The sequence below is a fragment of the Notamacropus eugenii genome, chromosome 2 (assembly GCF_028372415.1).
Source record: "Notamacropus eugenii isolate mMacEug1 chromosome 2, mMacEug1.pri_v2, whole genome shotgun sequence".
Lineage (NCBI taxonomy): Eukaryota > Metazoa > Chordata > Mammalia > Diprotodontia > Macropodidae > Notamacropus > Notamacropus eugenii.
Genome location: NC_092873.1, coordinates 319464582 through 319485843, shown reverse-complemented (window position 1 = coordinate 319485843; position 21262 = coordinate 319464582). Strand labels below are relative to the sequence as shown.

General features: G+C 40.2%; 1 protein-coding gene across 1 annotated transcript; it reads right to left on the bottom strand.

Moving 5' to 3' along the window:
- Positions 1 to 3689: 3689 nt before the first annotated feature.
- C2H17orf99 (chromosome 2 C17orf99 homolog) lies at positions 3690 to 19470 on the bottom strand. Its single transcript, XM_072645167.1, has 6 exons — positions 19281 to 19470; positions 18957 to 18992; positions 16852 to 17148; positions 14202 to 14471; positions 13222 to 13304; positions 3690 to 4001 (listed from the first exon to the last, which is right to left on the bottom strand). The coding sequence occupies exons 1-6, from the start codon at positions 19312 to 19314 to the stop codon at positions 3990 to 3992; spliced, it is 732 nt and encodes a 243-aa protein (XP_072501268.1). The 5' UTR covers positions 19315 to 19470; the 3' UTR covers positions 3690 to 3989.
- Positions 19471 to 21262: the final 1792 nt, after the last annotated feature.

Here is a 21262-nt window from a genome sequence, read left to right as displayed (position 1 = left end):
AGACATCCTGGGATCTTAATCTCCAACTGACTCTACCTTGTCAATTGTCTTGTCTCACTGTGTTACAACCCACTCAACTAAGGAGAATCCTTTCTTATGGTATTATTAAAACATTTGGGGACCATGAATCTGAGGGACACAGAGATCCTGGGTTGGTTCTAAAACATGTTTAAGCCTGCTCATCCTTCTATTAGGCAGTCAGAGGTTTCCTTCTGGTTCCATGATCATGTAGCTGCTAGCTTTAAGGGAACAAATGATACAAATATATATGTATTTGCCTGTTTGCCTCTTTCAACCAAATATTTTCATGTTGACAATATCCATGTTGTATTTCATGTTTAAAAATGATAGAAACTTTGAATCGATACTATTTTTTTTTAAAGATAACTGCTATCTGTATCTTTTGATTAATTGTCTCTTGGGGGAGTGGCTCATTGTCATGTTTCAATGTGTTCTTTATACATCTTGGAAATGAGATCTTTATCAGAGAAATTTACTGCAAATTTTTTTTTTCAAAATTACCTGTTTCCCTTTAACCTGCATTGATCTTATTTGTGTAACTTTTCCCCAAGTTTTTGTAAACAAAATAGTTCATTTTATCTTCTTTAGGGATGAGCTAGGGTCAGCTCAAATCACTAATTGTTAAATTTTCAGTATGAGCATTTACAACTTCCTTCCTTTCCCCTCCAAAAAAATCTGACGAACCCTATAAAACAGGACCTGTTTTATTATTTTGTTAATTGTCTATAGACTTAACAAAATGATAGAGAAAACTGTTCAGATTAAACTTAAAAGTTTTCCTGCTTTTCAAAGAGATCCATTGTTAAATATTTGCCAACCTACCACAGTCTTTATCTTATGTGGGCTGTGTTACTTGTTTTCCTTTAAAAGGTATTGGAACCATCCTTAAGAATTAATTTCCTTGGCAGATTTCAGAAAAATCTGTACAGACTTACAAGGAATGCTGCTCACAGAACATTGTACACAAGAACAGCAGTATTGGTCAATGATCAACTATGAATAACTTAGCTCTTCTCATCAATACGATGATGTAAGACAATTCCAAAGGACTCATGCTGGAAAATGCTATCCACCTCCAGAGAAAGAACTGATGGAGTCTGAATACAGACTGAAGCATATTACTTTCATTTTCTTTTTTGTGTTTTTTTTCTTTGGGTCTATTTTTTCTTTCTCAACATGAGTAATATGGAAATATGTTTTACATGGTTGCACACATATACCCTATTTTAAATTCTTACCTTTTTTAGAGAGGGGGGAAGGGAAGGAAAGAGGTTGAAAATTTGGAACAATTTTTTTTTAAGTGAATGTTAAAAATTATCTTTACATGCAATTGGGGGAAAATACTGTTAAAAAAAAAAAGAATTAATTTCCTGAGGGTATTAAAGGGTCCGACTACTGACATCTGAGTACAAAAAGCCATGAGGCCTGTCTCTCATGGCCCACCACAACAGACAACTCAGGTGCAGGGAAAGTTCATCTGAAACAATATCCTTTTTCTACTATGGGTAAGTAAATTTTCTTCTGTTAAATGTTGAATTGACCGGTACAGGCCCAAACCAAGGCCTTTGTCTCTTACCCCAAAAGAGTTTTAGTCCTATTTGTCTAAAGAGCCCTGGAAAACCTCACCTTGAAAGCTCCTTGGATTTCTCTACCTGATCTGGCATTCTCTTGAAGCCCATAAGCTTTTCATTATCGCTATGCCCAAATTTCTGTTATACGTCCCACCCTATCAAAATCTCATTCTCCAGGCTGTTGGCTACCCCTATCAAGATCCTTATTCACCCCAGGCTACTGATCAGTCCCACCAAGACCTCTAGACACCCCAGGCTACGAACCACTCCCACTAAGATCATTCCTGGAACCCTCAGACTACAAGACCACTCCCAGGTCCCTCCTATAGTCTTTCTGTATATAAGAGCCTTCTTGTCTCCACAAAGGTTCTCAGATTCACTCTAGCTCAGACACAGTCTAGCCCAGATTCTATCTTGCCTACTAGTGTAAGCATCACAAATGGTGAGGCTTCTTAAGAGTCAACCCAATTTGGTGAATCTTTACTTTTTTTGTTTGTTTGTTTTACTTTGGCTGAAAGAAGGCTTGGGTCGAATTCATTTGAGCAGGACCTGGTGTGTTGCTATTTTGGGGTCCCAAGCTCCCCAAACCTCAGCAGAATGACCGACAGATAATTCATTTTGATCTAGGGGACTGGCCAGAGTCAGACCCAGCTGACAACAATTCTTTAGGTAGATCATCATATTATCTGCAAAAAGTGATCAATTTGTTTCTTTTTCCGCCTGTATTTCTTTGTTCAATTTATTTTTTGTAGTGGAATTGCTATAGCTAGTATTTTTAGAACTATATACAATAATAGCAGTGATAATACATTTATGCCTTTGCTTTACCTATAAATTGATAGTAAATCAATTTATTTTGGTTGTCCTCAATGTTTCACTGCAAACTCTCTCTACATTCATTAAAAGCAATCATTTCTATTTGACAACAAAACTGGAATTTCACAGGCAGAAGAATTCATTATGGAAATTTAAAACTATACGTTTTAAAACTACCTCATTGTTTTCCATTATAGTGTTTCACCAGCTAAAGCTGCCTACATGATTGCTGGGCCTCATTGCCGTGGGCTACCTGAGTCTGTTTACCTTTCGCAGGTCTTTGGTGATCAGCCTGAGAAACGTATTGAAAGAAGAGACTTTCCAGAGTCAAACAAGGTGGTAGGCTTTATTCAGGGTCTTAGTTATGTATCCATATGCAGGGCGAGTTCTTCCCCAGGAGAAAGGAACCCTCCTCCTCCCAAAGAGCAAGGATCATACAGCAAGAGGACAGACTCAGAAGAGGGGAGGGACCCCCGGAGGGGAACCCCTCAGGCTTTCCTGCCCCTACTTAAGCTCTCCCAGCCGCATAGTTTACATGTGAATACCATGTGGGCTCTCAGCCCCTAGCTAATTAACAACAGGTATGATCAGACCACGGACCAATCTCAAGGGTGGGATGCTCTCCCCAGCAAGTTTCCACTGAGAAGAGGTGGAAAAACAAGATAGCTTGTGTTTCACTCCTCAATTCCCAGCTGTTCCCTGGGGGGCCTCATGAGAACTCTGAGGTTTAGAAGTCCTCACATTTACTTGCCCGAAACCGTTCACGTGAGAATTGAGCTTACACCCCAACACATGATCTCTCCCAAACTCAGCCTTCTGTCATTTCCTTGTCACACTCGCCTTGTGATCTTTCTGGCCTGTAATGCACTGCCTTCTCAGACATCCTTAGCTTCCTTCAAAACTCTGCTCATTTGCCACCTCTTTGGAGAAGCTGGTCCTGGTCTCCTCTCTACTCAGTTGGTATTCTTTTCCTCTTCAAATTATCTTATAAAAAATATCTGTTGATGTGTCACATTTTCCAGTAGAGTATAGGCTCTTTGAAGTCAGTGACCGTGGGGTTATTTTTGTTTGTTTTTATATCATTGAGACCTGGCACTGTGCCTTGCATATTGTAAACACTTAATAAAATTTATTCAGTTGAACTAAAATTAATTGAAGACAGGGCTCTATGCTTTTACTCTATTTCTTATTCCTTGAATTCATTTGCTTTTCTTTTGGAAAGAAGATGCATTTATAACTTCAAACATGGAAAAACTCTAAGCCAATAAAGCAATAAGGCAGTCATTTCTGGATGTATTTATTCAAAGTTGCTAATGTTCTTGGGGACTGTAGCTCTTTGTTTTGCTTTGTTTTTTAAATTTTATTCATTTATTTTTTTGGAGACAATCAGGGTTAAGTTACTTGCCCAGGGTCACACAACTAGTCTGAGGCTGGTCCCCCTGACTTCAGAGTCAGCACTCTGTCCACTTCACCACTTAGCTGTCCCTCATACTGGAAGTTTGATAAGGATGACGGCAATGTTTCATGACAGTCCACGTTGAAACTCCATACCAAAAACTGTTATGACAAGCTGCTTTATTGTCATATGTTCATCTGTACCCAAGAAAGGGAAGAGAGTAAGTTATTGGTCCAATTTTACAAAAGAGAAAACTGAATCACAAAGTGAGCAAGTAGCTGACACTTGACATGATGAATCAGAGCAAGAGCCTGACACAGAACCCAGAAATCCTAAGTCTCTGCCTGATCTACAAGTATTCCCCACTTTCTGTTTTCTGACCAGGACCCTGAAAAAATTCACAAGACATTGAAATGTTGACAGGAACTGCATTTCTTCCCCTTTACTACTTGTATCTTTATCCTTTCTCTATCTGTTTGGCAGATTCTCTTTGTAGCTTCCATTTGACCTACCTCACACAGAGATACCAACCTTTGTCATTCACACATACCTCATCCCATTAATACATTCCACATACATGCACACATGGTTAGTAAAACTACCCGTCATCTCCCCTGCACCCTCACATACACACTTCTGAAGCAGGTGACACATTCCTTCAGGCAGAAGAGCGTATTAACAGGACAAACAGAGGAGAGCATCATTCCATCATTTGTGGTGGTCCAGATTGCCTAGCCACTGTATTTCTCTCATTTTTCCCTCATTCCCAACCCTCAACACAGGTCCAGCTCTAAAAGGAGGAACACTTGGGAAAAAAAGAAAAAATATCAGAGTTTAGATAGGGTTGTGGAAGCTTCACAAAGCCAGAAGGAAGATGCAGTGGATAGAGAGCTTGATTTAGAGTCAGTGAACCTGAATGCAAGTTTTGACTTTGACCTATGCTACCTCAGTGATCTTAGCTTAATTACTGAATTCAGTTTCCTCACCTATAAAATGAAAGGGTTGGACAAAAGGCAATCACTGGAAAGGTATACAGGAGCCATGAGCAAACTGTGGCACATTATGAAAAAAGGAATTAGAAAAGTATATCAGTGTAAAGAATATTATTAAGGAAATGTATGAGCAAAGTATATGGGACAGTCAGATGGCAAGAGTTACATGGTCCAATGGTAACCTTATGACGTCAAGAGAAATGAAGGAAGGCCCTCACCACATCTGATGCATCCCACTTTATAGAACTAATAGAAGGACATTGCTAAGAGTCATATAGGGGTTGTTGTGGTAGGCACAATGTCCTGTTTATTTATAGCCCGGGTAGAATGTAAAGACTTTGGAGCTAGGCACAGTGCTCCTTTCTAATGCAAATTAGGCTAATTTTCCCCAAAAGCCCAGGAAGACTTAATGGACCCAGGAAATGAAAGGCTTCAGTAGTTGATAACAATTCATGGTCACCTGAGAACAAAACAGGCACAGAAACTCACAATAAATCAGTGGGTTCTCTGCCCAAAAGAAAGTAAATTTTGATCCCAGAAACCTTTTTTTTCCTTAAGGACCTCACCTTAAAACCAAATCACTTTGGCTCTCCTTGATTGACCAACAATAAGTCCCAGACCAAGCCCCACTTGATCTTTGTTTGGGTCTTGATTAGCTCAGAGTACATGTAAATAGTTTCTGTTTGGTCAGAAACCTAAGGGTCTTGCCCTCCCAGACTGATTTTTTTTTTTCAGTAAGTAAAGAGGCCATTCTTTGCCTCTACTCTTACCTAGCCTTAATCACTGAATGGGCATTGCCTCAGTCAAACTGAGACCTATTAAAGTTGACCTTAGCTTTAAAAGGCCAAGGTCTCCCACTGCATCCAGGGCCATCTCCAGTTGTCCTGATGTATCACTCCTGGACTCAGATGACTCTGGAGGAGAAAGTGAGGCTGATGACTTTGTATAGTCTTCCTTAACTTAAATCACTTAAATCGTCACCTCTCTGATGTCATGGTCCTCTTCTAGAATGAAGAACTAACAACCAGCACCATCATGGGAAACTCTGAGGCAGGGGAGATTAACTCAGTTGAATCTACTTGGAGATGTCTTATGAATACATATCCTTGTTGAATAGTCTTCTCCAGCACTAGCTAAGTTTCTGCCCTTAAGGAGCTCATAATCTGTCTCATTTTTATTCTAATATTGAATATAAACTGTTTGGGGAACTGGCCTGAGTCAGACTCAGCCCAGAACAGTAGAATATTCATGTCAACAAAATGGTAGGTTCACTTCTGTATTTGTGAGGACTAGATGAGCTCCAAAGTTTCTTTTAGCTCCCAGTCTATGTTTTGAGGATCCTATAATCATCTCCATAACATTCTATGAATTCTATCCTATGAAATTCATAGGATTTAGGCTGGAAGGGAACTTCAAGGTGATCTGGTCCAAGTCTCTCATTTTTCAGATGAAGAAACTGAGGTCTGAAGAAATGAAATGACTCAGCACATCTGATGGATCCCACTTCATAGAACTAATAGAAGGATATTGCTAAGAGTCATATAGGGATTGTTGTGGTAGGAAAAAAGTCACAGGGAGGCAAAGATGTTGAATGGATCCTACAGAAACCCCAGCAAGGCTTGAGGAACAGAGGCCTGGGAGTGATCTACAAGGGTATTTCCTCCATTTCAAACTGAACTTCTGCATTTCAAAAGGTGTGTGACATAATCATTGTATGTCAGCATTGAATCATACAGCTTAAAACCTTACCATAAAAATCCCCTTTGAAAATGTCATTGTAGTATGGTATTGACCTTGGGTTCTTCAAACCTACCCAAGCAGGGTTAAAGCTGTCATACCAAGCAGGGAGGACTTCTAGCCCAGCTGGTGACAAAACAAACCATATGTTTCCTGTCTGAGGACCATCATAGCTAAATCCAGGAGTGGTTCCTCAGAAGAGGGTGGGTCACTGAGTGAAGCATTGGGGGTGGGGATGGGGAAAGGGTAATTTGGGGGACAGCAACTCATGAAATAATGGAGAGTGATAAGCAAGAAAAGTTGCCTGTTCAGCCTTCCCAGCTGGCAAATGCTGCAAATGACAATCTCTTTGTTGAGGAGAGAAATGGGAGAGCTGGTTCAGATGTGAATGAATTCACTTAGACCTTCTCTTTAGTCATTGGAAGCTTTATCAATGCAAAAGCAATGGGCCTGAGATTTAGAAAGGAGCTAAACAAAGGCACTGATATAGGAAAAGAACCAGACTTATATAGGCAAAAATACAGGTAGCACAGCCTGTAGGATGATGATGTAATTTTTAGGGTTTCTAATGAGGGTTGGAGATGAGGAAGATAGATGACACCAGATAAGGGACAAGGAAAACTTTATGTTCCAGGATGAGGAAGACAAGGAATTTTATGGTCTAGGATAAGGGTTTTATGGTATTTTATGGTAAGAGGGAGGGACTTTAGGATGCCCTCAAGTTCAGGAGGGCCCTCACAAGGTACTGAAAAAGCAACCCTTAATATTAACTCTTAGGGCACCATTGTATTAACTTTGAGTTTTGAGGCAGGGTAGAGGCTGGAGAGGAAATGGCACAGGAGTCATGGTTGGAGAGGGGCAAATTATATTTGAGAACTACTTGTTAAATTTTCATGTGAACATTTATACCTTGGAAAACAGCAAATGCTACAACTCAGGGTTTGATTTATTGTTTGTTGATTGTCTAGACTAAAGAAAGTGATGCCCAGTAATCAATGACCATAGTAATCTACTGCTTGATAAACCCAAAGACTCCAGCTTCTGGGATAAGAGTTCACAATTTGACAGAAACCAACATCTTATACTGTATATCAAGATAAGGTCAAAGTGGGTACATGATTTAGACATAAAGGGTGATACTATAAGCACATCAGGAGCACCAAACAAGAGATAGAGAACATTATGAAATGCAAAATGGATAATTTTTATTACATTTAATGATAAGGTTTTGCACAAAGAAAGCTAGGAAACAATTTTGATAGCTAGTGTCTCTCATAAAGGCCTAACTTGTAAAATATATAGAGAAACGAGTCAAATCTATAAGAACACAAATCTTTCCCCAATTGATAAAAGGTCAAAGGATATGAACAGGCAGTTTTCAGAGAAAGAAATTAAAGCTATCTATAGTTATATGAAAAAATGCTCTAAATCACTATTGATTAGAGAAATTCGAATTAAAACAACTGTGAGGTATCACCTCACTCATCAGATTGGCTAACATGACAAAACATGGAAATGATAAATATTGGAGAAAATGTGGGAAAATTGGAATACTAATGCATTGTTGGGGGAATTGTGAAATGATCTAATGATTCTGGAGAGTAATTTGGAAGTATACTCAAAGGGCAATAAAACTGTGCATACCCTTTGACACAACAATACCACTTCTGGGTCTGTATCCCAAAGAAATCATAAAAATGGGGAAAGGATCTGTATGTACAAAAATATTTATAGCAGCAATTTTTGTGATGGCCAAGAATTGGAAATTGAAGGGATGAGCATTAATTGGTTTGAAGAAGTTGTGGTATATGAAGGTAATGGAATACTATTATGCTATAAGAAATGATGAGCAGGTGGACTTTACAAAATCTTAGAAAGACTTACATGAACTGATGCTGAGTGAAGTGAGCAGAACCAGCAGGACATTGTACACAGTAACAGCCATATTGTGTGATGACTGACTTTGATAGACTTAGCTCTTCTCAGCAACGCAAGAACCTAAGACAATTCTAAAAGACTCATGATTGAAAATGTTATCCACATTCAGAGAAAGAATTATGGAGTTTGAATACAGATCAAAGCATATTCTTTTCTCTCTTTTTTGTTTTTTCTTTCTCATAGTTTTTCCCTTTGATTCTAATTCTCCTTTACAGCAAGACTAATGTGGAAATGTATTTAATATGACTGTATATGTATAGCCTGTATCAGATTGCACACCTCTTGGGGAGGGAGGAGAGGTAGGGAGAGAAAATTTAGAACTCAAAATCTTATAGAAATGAATGTTGAAAACTATAACTAAAAAAGAAAAACTCAATGACTTAAAAAAAAGAAAGTGATGGAGGAAATATTAATAATGAAAATTAAATGTGGGGCAGTGGAGGAGTATTGGTCCTGGAGTCAAGAGCATGTGGTTCAAAAGCCAGTCTTAGACACTTTCAAGCTATGTGACCCTGAGCAAGTCAATCCCAACTGCTTCAAAAAAAAAATGACGATTAAGCTTAAAAGTGTGTTGTGTGTATACATTTTTTTTTCCGGGAGAGCTAGTTGTTAAACATTTGCCAACATACACCTGTAAGTAAGGTTAATATCTAAGCTAGATCCTAAAAAGTCACCTAGAGATTTTTCTCGCTGATTTTACAACCCTCCCATCTCAACTCTCAAATCTCTCCTACACCAGGAAGAATAAATGACTAGTGGAATCACAGTGTTATTTTTGACTTTTCCCTCTTCCCTTACCTTTCAAATTCAATTTCAAAGTCTAGTTATTCTGCCTCCATGACATTTCTTTCATATATCCTCTTCTCTCCACTCACATGACAATTATCCTATTTCCTACTTTCATCTCCTCTTACCTGGCCGATTGCAATAGCATCCTAATTGATCCTTTGCCTCTAGGCTTCCCCCACTCCAAGCCAAACTATTCTTAGCTGCCAAATTGATGTTTCTGAATTACAGATCTGAATGAGTCAATTCCCTGCTCAATAAGTGTCAGTGTCTCCCTCTGGCCTCTAGGATAAAAGGAAAACTTCCCTGGTATTCAGTCTTTCACAATCTGTCAGACTGTCTTTTCAGATATATTACATGGTACATTACTTTCTTTCAGGAATACTACATGCTAGCCAAACTTGTCTAACCCCTGGATCCTTCCACATGACTCTTCTCTCTTACTTTTGTGCCTTTACATAAACTACCTCTCATTGCCAGAAAAGATTCTCTCCTCCCTTTTGCAGGGTAGAATGCTTATCTTTCTCCAAGGCTCAACTCAATTCAACTGCCATTTTCTTGTTCCCTGAGGGTTTGCATAATCCCCTCAGTGCTTAGGGTCCTCCCCCTGGAAAATGTTTTGCATTTATAACAGTGTAAGTGTTGTTTCTCCTAATTAGAAATAAGCTTCTTCAAAGCAGGGAATGTTTCATTTTTATCTTCGTATGTACCTAGTGCTGAGCACAGAGTAGGTGCTTCATAAATGCTTGTTGACCATAATAAATTCAAAATAGAGACATGACTTTAATATTAACGATTAGACAATTTTAAAAAATTAGAAGAGAAGCAGATCATATCTTCACAGTTATGGGTAGGAAATGTATAAGGGATGGAGGCAATGAAGATAAAATAAATGACTGATCACATAAAACTGAATAGCTTCTGCACAAGCAAAATTAGTATATTTAGGGAAGGAAGGAAAATGGTTGAATGGATGAAAAAAATCTTTGTATCAAATTTCTCAAATAAAGTAAGAATTAGACAACTAACTACACATATGTGTGTATATATGTATAAATGCTCATTTGGCCATAAACCATTTCTTAATATATAAGGAGCCAAAGGATTTGACTAAACAGTTCACAAAAGACAGATTACAAACTATTAACAACTATATGAAAGAATAATTCAAAACACTAATAATAAATACAAATTAAAATAACACTGAGGTTTTTATCTCATAGCCCACAAATTGGCAAAGATGACAAAATATGGGAATAATCAATGTTGGTAGGGTTGTAGGAAGACAGATGCTAGCGCATTGTTGGTAGAGCTGTGATTCAATACAACTGTTTTGGAATGAAACTTGTAATTATGCAAAGAAAAGGACGAAAATGTCCACATCCTTTGACCCAGAGATTCCATTACTAGGTTTCTACCCAGAGAGTTCATTGATAAGAAGAAAGTCCCCACACATATCAAAATATTTAGCAGCACTCACTGTGGTAATAAAGAATTGGCAACAAAGGAGATGCCAGTTAGTTGGGGAATGGCTAAATAAATTGTGGTAAAAAAAAAAATGTAATGAAATATTGCAGTGCTGTAAGAAATGATGAATATAATGAATACAAGGAAGTATTGAAAAGTTTGTACAACCTGATGCAAAGTGAAGTAAACAGAATCAGGTACATATTATTGTTCGGTCATCTTAGTTGTGTCCAACTCTTCATGACCCCATTTGGGGTTTTCTTGGCAAAGATACTGGAGTGGCTTGCCATTTCCTTCTCCAGTTCATTTGACAGGTGAAGAAACTGAGGTAAATAGGGTTAAGTGACTTGTCCAGGGTCACTCAGTTACCAAGTTCTGAGTCCAGATTTGAACTTAAGATGAGTATTCCCGATTCTAGGTCTGACACTCTATCCACTTCACCACCTAGCTCACACACACACATACAAAATGACTTCAATAAATAAAAGCAACATTTATAAAATACTACACGCCAGGCACTGAGCTAAAAACTTTACAACTATTATCTTATTTGATCCTCACAACAACTCTTGGAGATAGGTGTTATAATTATTCTCATTTTATAGATGAGGAAATTGAGGCAAACACTGTGGAAAGAACCAGAAAACAAATAAAAGTGAAAGTTGCAAAATTGTAAAGAACAAACATGGCCGCAAAGGAGAGAAATGAGAAAATATCCCCACTTTTTTATAGGGGCGGGATGTCCATGGGTATGGTCCATTTGGTGTATCTTTTTCTATGTTTTTATTGGTTTTAGTAGTCTTTTTCTCTTCTTTTATTCTTTAAATAATATTATTATATGGGCTGGTTCTTTGGGAATGGGGAGGAAGGGATACTGGAAGAAATTTTCATGATATAAATAAAAAGTTATTTTTAAAAAGAAAATAAACACTTATTCAAGAGCCATTTCCTTGCATGTGTGTGTATTTTTATTTATATATATATACACACACACATATATAATCAACATATATGAATAAACAATTCTCAAAATAATTGTAAAGCATTAAAAACCATATGAAATACAGCTCTGAATCAGTTATAATAAGAGAAATGCGCATCTAAACAACTCTGAGGCTTTCATTCACACCCAGAAAATTGACAAAATGGCAAAAACGTGAAAAATCCACATTACTAGTGCTGTAAAAAGACAGGAAATGTCAGTTGAATTGTGAGTTGATTCAACTTTTCTGGAAAGTAATTTGGAATCACGCAAAAAAAAAAAATTATTCTACTCTCCATATCCTTCACCTGGAAATCTTTTCTGAAGACAGGCATATACTCCACTGAAGTCCAAGACAGAAAAAAATAATCCCAGATGTAGCAAAATATTTTTTGCAGCACTTTTTTTGTGATAGCAAAAAAAAATCAAAATAGAATAAGTATTCATTGGTTGGAGTTATTGATGAACAAACTGCCTTATTTGAATTTAATACAATATTGCTGTGCCATTAGATAAAACAAAAAAGAGGAATTCAGAAAAACATAGGAAGACTTAAGTGAATTGATGCAGAATGAAGAAAGCAGAATGAGGAAAACAATATATGCAATGATTACAGCAATAAGTGGAAAGAACAAAAAACTAAAACTGAATGTACAATTATGACGAATCTTGACTGTAGAGAAGAATTGAGAAAGACCTGAGTTTAAATCCAGTCTCAGACAGTTACTAGCTGTGTGACCCTGGGCAAGTCACTTCACTGCTGTTTGCCTCACTTTCCCCATCTATCAAATGAAGATAATAATAGCACTTAGCTCCCAGAGCTGTGATGAGTATCAAATGAGATAATGGTAAAGTGCTTAGCACAGTGCCTGGCACATAATAAAACACTATATAAAGTCAGCCATCATCATCATCATCATCATCATTGTAGGGGAAGGGTGATGAAATACTGCATATACTGTCAGCAGTGTATTGATCGATTTTACTTAATATGGTATAAAAGCAAAAGGCATTCATTTTAAAACAAATATTTACAGTATTTTAGAGTTGGAAGGGACTTCAGTGACTAATTCAACCCCTAACTAATAAGAATCCTCACATATTCCACAAGTTTTTTACAGGAAGAGACAGGAAAGAAGAAAGGAACTGAAAGAGGGAGGAAGGGAGGGAGGAAAGAAGGAAGGAAGGAAGGAAGGAAGGAAGGAAGGAAGGAAGGAAGGAAGGAAGGAAGGAAGGAAAAAAGGAAGGAGGGAAGGAAGGAGGGAGGGAGGGAGGGAAGGAAGGAAGGAAGGAAGATCCCTAGGAACCTCCAAGGAATTAACCACACTTTGGCAATGACGACAGCACAAACTCTTACACACACAAACATGTAACCATACACACTTAACCCTCTGACTCCCTAGCTGGTGCCATCACTCCTCTGCCTCTGTTCTCTCCCCTTTGCTCTGGGATTGGCACTGCCTCTCCTAACTCCTATTTTCCTTACCCTGTCCTTCCCCAACTCATAGCCCTTACCTTTGTTGTGTACAGGATTATAAATGTGGCAGCCACCATGGAAGTTAGAGCCAGTACAAAAGTTGGTGCCAGGGGCAGCTCCCCTGTGGGCGATAGCAAGAAGAAACTATGTTAAAGACTTTCTTTTGGATTTCCTTTAGGGTTGCTGTCCTTTCCCCCACCCCACTCTCGAGAGGTGGAAGGGCCTTTGGAGAAAGTGTTGAGAAGTGGGAAAAGCAGAATGTCTTTTTGCTGTTGGGCATGAGTGTGCTGGCCCTTGCTGGGGGCTTGCTCCATTGCCATCAGTTCTTTCCCAGGCCAAAAAGCAGATGTTGAGAGGATTTTTATAGTTTAACTATCAGGTCATCCTCAAAGTCCTCTTCCAATGTTGACTGGATTCTTAAAGCATACACCTGAAGAATAAAACCTCTGGTAGATTTTATTAATGTAGAAAGGCTTTGGATGTGCGCCCAGTTACATCATCTATTGACATAAATTTGAAGCTAAATTCATAAAGATTCATGACCTGAAATTTGGCTACCATGTAATTAGTTTGGTCGCTGAGGTCTACAAAGACTGGTGAAGATATATGAAGGCTACAAGCAGAGGTGTTCATGCTGGATTCAATGTTCAATGTGAACATTTATACCTTGGAAATCAGCAAATGGTACAAATCAAGACCTGATTTATTGTTCTGTTGATTGTCTAGCCTTAGGAGAGGGATGGAAAAAATAAGGTAGATTCAATTTAAAAGTGTGTCATGATCATTTTGTTGCTGTTTTCTGGAGAACTGGTTATTAAATATTTACTAACACAACCCTGGTAAGTATCCACACAAGTTCAGTCACAGATCCTTAAGGCCCATGAAAAGCTCAGATCCCAACCATCCCTAGTCTCAAAGATACATGGGTACCATCAGTGGCAGCCTCATAAGGGGATTTCATTCTTCCTGGGCTTCCCTCCCCTCCCTCCTCATTTGTCCAAATAAAAGGTCCTCTTACCTGGGGGCACCAGTGTGAGGGCACTGAATTCTGCACTGCCAATATTCTTGGCCTGGCATGCATACCAGGCTGATGTTTTGTGCACTGGGAAGGAAAAGTTGGCTGGTCTTCCAGGGCGAGGTGTCTCCTTCATTAAGATGTGTCCATCCTTCCTGAGTAGCATGTAAGTGATGGGTGGGCTGCCCTCAGATGCTAGGCATGACACCACGACTATTTGGCCTGATCCTGTATCCACCAGGGTGAAGTTGGCCTGAGGCTGGGACACTGGTTCTATGAAAGGAAGGTAGGGAAAGGATGAGAAAATGTTAAGAGTGTGTAGCGTCCTTGGTACCTAGAGTTCTATTTGAATTGAAGAGGAAGCAACCCTATCGCTTTTTGTCCAGCCCTACATCTCCTCTTCCCCTTTTTTCTCATTGTAATATTAAAGGGAGTTAAAAGATCTTCCCAGCCCATTAATGAGCCTCAGGTAGAGCCCATTAAGGGAAGTTTGATTAGGGGAGGATTGTTTTGTAGGAAGACCCACACCTTTTGTTAACTTCTAATGAAGCCCTGGGGCATGACCCTCATGAGGGTTGTGCTCTCTTGCTCTGAAAAGTGTATATATACTCTGAGGTGAGGTTTTGTTTTGGGGCTTACTCTTTGGAAGAAGGTTCCTGTGCCAGATGAGACTCTGGTTCACTTAAGGTTACTGGCTTTGAAAACCCAGATGTTGATGCTTCTCTGTCTGGTAACTATGCATATATGTAATGGTCAGACACTTGGATCTGTCTGTTGATCTGTGATATATATATGTATATATATATTTTCTCTGTTGGTATATGTGATTAAAGAAGATTGTTGACCCCTCAAAAGTTGCTTCCTTTTAGAAAGGTAGATCTAAGAACCTGTCCTAGCAGGCCATCCTGGATGTGTCAGGAAGTTTGCTGCTACACTCCGGGTTTATTCTCAGGAGCATTTCCTGGAGGTCCCAAACGGATCACAGCCTTTCAATTAGGGCTCCTCTCAAGGCATGATCAGAGGACACTGGCTAGTGTACTGGAAGGATATGTGGTCAGGAATGGGGAGGACACAACTCATTATTGCCAGAGTCAAGGGAAGGGGCTCTTGCCTGCTAATACCCTCTAACAATTCAACTCTCACTCCCACCTCTTCAATTAAGCCTTCTCTGACTATCCCACATCTCACTGATCTCTGTTCCCAAGCAGTTAGGTCAAAGACTCCAGGCAAGTCACTTAACTTCTGATTATCTCATTTTATTCAACTGTAAAATGGGCAAAATTATAGTACCTACCTCCTGGGGTTGTTGTGAGGATCAAATGAAGTGTTTAGCAGAGCTTGGTACACAGTAAGCACTTCAGCATTGATTTCCTTCTTTCCTGCCCTCTGTATACATGATTAAATTCTTGACCACACAATAAACCCTTATTATGTCATTATATTCTGTCTTGTGTTGTTCAATATTAGTCCATACTGATAAACTTTATTTCCCCACCTATCTCCTAGTAGTCAGGAAACATCTAATTAGAATGCTTTTTATTCATCTTTGTATTCCTCAGCACCTAGCACAGAACACTGCACATTTTTAATTTAATTTCATTTTTTTACATGAGTCCTGTGATTTTTTTCCAATATGGAAACTCCCTCCACAAGGGAGGCTGCAGATCTACAACACTTGTGTAATTTGTTGTCTTAGAGAGCTGCTTTGGGACATTGAGGCAGGATATAAACGCAGATTTCAAGTCCAGCCCTTATCTAAAACACCATGCTGCCTCTCATACGTTGCATGTGATAGAAGTTTAATAAGGGTTGAATATTATTCTTTTGTGTCTGCTACAGAACCTAGCACCATCATCAGGGGATCTCTTTTTTCCTGAGCATAATATTAGGTACATAGCTTACCTAGCACAGTACTAGGTACAAGGTACTTAAAACTTACTTGTTTATTGACTTTTTGTCACTGAAGATAGAAGTCCTTTCCTATGAAACACTGTCCTTGCTCACCTTATTTTCTGTGGCCCCTGTTCCTCAATTAATCAATAATCATTTAAATTGTTGATTAATTGACTTATTGATTTCCTTTCTATTCTTCTCCCCCCTTCCAGTTTACACAACATTTCTCAAATTGGTTTTCATGTGGCCTATATCGAGAAAGATACTAACTCGGAGATCTAATAGTATGGTAGAAGGAGCCCTTTGAGGAGCTTGGACACCTGGCAAGTCACACGTTGAGTTAATGTCAGAGCCTAGATGTTCCTCAGGCCTCAGTTTCCTCATCTATAAAATGAAGAGGCTGAATTTTGAGATCATCTGATCTCTGAGGTCCTTTCCCTTCCACCCACATTCGGTCTATGATTCTTAGAATATTATTAACTTTGCCTTCAGATACCTCATACCTCTATAGTCTGTTCTCTCCAACCACAACTCCATGGACCTTTACCATCACCCAACACAGTGAGACATCCCTAGCAGACCTTTCGTATATGTTGACCTGGAAACATAATCTGTACTTTTAGAGAGAGAAGCTAACAAGTGTAGGCAGGACCTTGTGAAGCTGTCCTGTGGCCTGGCTTAGCAGGTCCTGTTCTCCTAGCCCTGGCCCACCTTACTCTCTAATCCCTAAAGCCCCATGCCCACCAATGACCCCACCTACCCCACAATTCCCAGAAGAGCTTCAGTATGTCACTGTAGGCTGATTGCCCCAAAGTTGTGCTTGCATGGCAGTAGTAATTGAATAAATCTGGCCGGGTCTTGAATGTGACAAGAAGAGGAAATCTGGCTGGGTGCCCGTTATTCATGGTCCTCTTCGCTACTATGATACCAGATGCCTCCATGAGCATGTAGTCTATAACTGGAGGGCCCTGAATTGAGTGGCATAAAATATGAACTAGTCGGCTTTTTGGAAAGATCTTTATGATTTTGTAGGAGATGATGGGTTTAGACAGGACTCCTGTGGAGAACAGAAGGGTTGCACATCTCTTTAGCTGCATGATCTTAAGGAGAAGAAAAGAGGGGAGGAAAAGGAAATAAATAGAGAAGAAAAGAAGGGAAGCAATAGAAAGAACTAGATGGAGGGAAAGAGGAGAGAAAAATGAACAGAAAGGGACAGAGAAAAAGTAGAAAAAAGAGTGAAGAAGAAATTAAAAGTTTGTTTTCAAAGAGTGAAAGAGGTGATAAAGGTCTATTTCTACTCCAACCCTTCCTTTTTCACTCTCTATTCAATTCCAGTTAGCTCCTTCTCTCTCCAGTAAATAGCATCTCAGCAGGCTGACTGGAGGACACAAGGCAACAAAGCAAGACTTCTGCGTCATAGATACATAAAAAGAATGTTAGAGCTGTAAGGGACCCTGGAGATCACCCAGGTCACACTGATAGAGAGACAGTGTGATATATTGGGAAAAGCCTTAGACTTGGGGCCAGAGTATGTGGCTTTGAGTCTTGGCTTGGCTACTTGTTATTGGTGAGACCTTGGGTAAATCATTTCCTTCTTAAAGCCTCAGTTTCCTCACCTATAAAATAGGGGGGATCTCACTGCCTTATTTTAAAGATGAATTTAAGTCCCAAAGAGTGACTTGCTCAAGATTATATAACTAGGAGGTGGCAGAGTGGGTACTAGAACCTCTTGCTCCAGACTTCTAGTCCTTTCCCAGACCCCACCACTGGGAAATCCATCCACTCTTCATCCCAGCTTCTCCTTTCTCCTTTCTCTGTTGAAGAGATTCATCCCCTTGTTTTCCAAGGTGATTTATCCTTCATGATATTCAGGGAAGGAAGAGGAGTTGAGTCTTGTCTAACAGTCTTTTACTTTGGGCCCCTTATGCCTGGTTTTGCCCAACCTGGAACACTCCTTGACATCTCGTTCCCCAGTCAGGGACCTTATCTTTCTTGAAGGACTGTGGGACTCCCTGAAGAAGGGCCCACTGCCCTACACCTTTTGATAAGGATCCTAGAAATGGAAGTGGTTGGACTAACCCTGCCTTTGGGACCAAGGGCTTCTTTCTCTTCCCAGAAGATCTCTTTCCCCAAGGCAGACCAGGCCATAGGCAACTTTTCTGGGTTCAGATTACTGCATCTCTTTTCCCTTAAAAAAAAAAAAATCTGATGCCTCACAAACCCTGTGGAAACTCACTTCCCCCAGAAGAATCTCATGTATTTCTGGGCACAGCTGGATTTATTTCCTCTGGGAGGGCAGTATGACTGTGTTCACTTATCCAGGAAGTGAGAATGGGACTTGGGGGAAGCATAGGTTTTGGGGGCAAATTCTTACTAACCAACCTCATCCCTCACTCTTTCAGAGCTGGCCACATCTTCTGGGAGGTATGGTACCCTTGGCTACCTCTCTAGCCTATATCTGGCCCCATACCTGGAGAAGACTCCTCCATGCTCCCTCAAGGCCCTGATGAAATGTTTTCCCATTTTCTCAGGTGCTTTCTATCTGTAATTCCAGCTAGGGCCAAAGGGATTTCTAATTCCTGCTCATACAGATTGTCCCCAGGTTCTGGGGATGGGCTCCAGGTTATGGGATAAGATCATAGAATCCTAATTTGAGAACTAGAACAGACCTAGAGGTCATCTAGTACCCCGCCCCCCCCCCCCCCATTTTAAAGATGAAGAAATTGAAACTCAAAGGTGAAGTGATTTTCCCAAGACCACACAAATAATAAGTGGCAGAAATCGGGTCCAGTTGTGTCCTGCTTCTGTCTCCTTGCTACTTCCAGACTTGGATGCTCCTTGTCACCTGAATGTTCTTGTACTCACCTTCTTCTCTTTGCACTCTGAAGGAGTTGCCGATGGCTGTAAAAGAGAGGAGTTTTGAAAGAAGAGGTCTCAACATAAAACTGAGGAGCAAGAGGGCCTGGAAGGCTAAGGAGGGGCAAGCAGAGAAAAGTATCTGATCGCTAGGAGGCTAAGGCAGCAAAGTTGGGCATCCGGGGTAGTCTCATGTCTCATTCTTCTTTATGCCTCCAGTCCTTACCCCAGTATACCTCCAGACCCTCCTCTGCACATCTAATCCCTTCCTGTAGGTATCACTAGAACTCCTCCTCTCACCCCTCTGTCCCCACTGATCCAAGGCTAGCTTACCAAGCACCGCCATGCAGAACAGAAGAAGCTCCATCAGATCCCTTTGCCTTATGGCCACCCCAGGCTTCTAATACTTCACTTCTTTATTCACCCATTTGACTGTGGCCCTGGGGGCCACCAGGGTTCTTACCACACCCGAGAGGGGCCCTGCCCTCCTCTTCCCAGCCCATCAGGGATTGCCTGCAGCATGCAGATAACTAGGAAAGCCAGGTAATGCCCAGAGGGCCTCTCTCTACTGGGATCCCATGGAAATGAAGTCCAACAACAGTTATAAATTACTTTCCACCTGCCACCCTCACTCAAATATCCCTTTCTCTACATCCCCTTGGAGAGCTGCCTAGTCTGAGGACCTAATTCCCCTTCATGCACAAATAGTTCTCATCTCTGATGCCTAAATATATCCCCATACTTTCCCACTTTTGTGTCTTTGTACATGTTATTTCCTCTACCTGAAAAATCCTTCTACCATATCTCTTCTTATCCACAGTTCCTATCCATACATCAACACAATCTCAAATGTTGTCTTAGCCGTGAAGTTTTTCTTTACCTCTGAGACCCACCTGCATTCTGTCTACTTCCTCCCCTAAGCCAAAGTGATCTCTCCCTCCTCTTTCCAGCAGGACTCGCTTTGTATGTCTTTTACCATGCATTCAGACCTTACCTTTTAATACAACCCTTGTGTTTTATCCCCACTACTGGACTGTATGCTTCTATGAAGGCAGGGACATGCTTTTCTGATCCAAAAAGCCACCCACCCTCACCCCAATATCTAGCATAGTGCCTTATACATAGTAAGCGTTCAACAGATATTTAAGGAACGAATCACATGGGAAACATAGCAGTTTTCTGTCCCACTGTCTCTCAGTGCCTCCCATAGAGCTGGGCATATAATAATTATAATAAGGTAGAATCTGATGGTGCCCTTTCATACACAGTGCCCTCCTAATAGCTATTGTGTGGCCATGTCTACTCCACTTACAAAGCCCCCACTGATGTATTTTTTTCTCCTCTAGTCAGTCAGAGGATATATTAGTTAAAATCAAAGGCACTTAATTAAGTAACACCATAAAGAAAAGTGAAATAGAATATTTCCCCTCATAAACCTGAGGCACAGTCGAACAAATGTTTACCACATTTTTGGAGTAGACAAACATGGAGATTTAAAGGCATGCACGTGGGCAATGTGGAACAAGCATAGAGGGGGTAGCTTGAACCTTTGATCTATCAGGATCATTGATATCTTCCGGTGATGTCACCTCGCCCTCCTCACTGGCCCTGTTCCCCATTGGTGGTGATGTCTCCACTGGTCTGTGGGTAACTGTTAAGTGTGTAGTTTCAGCTGGGCATTGCTTTACTCATGTAATGGTAGCTGGTAGGGGCGGTAATCTCTTCTGGGCATCGTCCCATGCTACTAGCTTCTGGGATAGTCGCTTCAGGGCCATCTGCCAACCATAGCAGCTACAGTCTGCTGGGTATAGTACCTAAAACCTCTCTACGATAAGGGAGAGCTGATGGCTCTTTAGATGTAGCTATCATATCGAGCTAACAAAAGGCCAGGTAGAGTGTTCTAGGCTTAGATTGAGTCTTTTCAGTCCTTAGGGATGATGAGCACAATCCATGTTAACTGGTCTAAGGAAGCAAGGAAGTGAGCATTTATTTATTAAATGCTTACTGTATACCAGGTCCTGTGCTAAGTGCTGTATAAATATCCTCTCATTTGCTTTTCACAACTCTAAGGAATATATACTATTATTCCCATTTTACAGTGGAGAAAGCTGAGATAGAATGACTTACTCAGGGTCACACAGCTAGTGAGTGTCTGAGGCAGAATTTGAACTCGAGTCTTCCTGACTACAGGTAGGGCCTGGAGAACAATGATTTCACCTGCTTGATTTACCTTTTGTCTGGGCTCAAATTCATTTGCATGCTGCTAAACCAGTTGGCTCATGGGAATATCTTAGAACACAGAAAGTTTCAGTCTC

Excerpts from the sequence above, each read along its gene's own strand:
- C2H17orf99 (XM_072645167.1), bottom strand. The coding sequence starts at position 19,314 with ATGGAGCTTCTTCTGTTCTGCATGGCGGTGCTTG. Across the intron at positions 18,993-19,280 it reads GTTCTGCATGGCGGTGCTTG|CCATCGGCAACTCCTTCAGA; the intron begins GTAAGCTAGCCT and ends TCTCTTTTACAG. Across the intron at positions 17,149-18,956 it reads CAGAGTGCAAAGAGAAGAAG|GAGTCCTGTCTAAACCCATC; the intron begins GTGAGTACAAGA and ends TGTTCTCCACAG.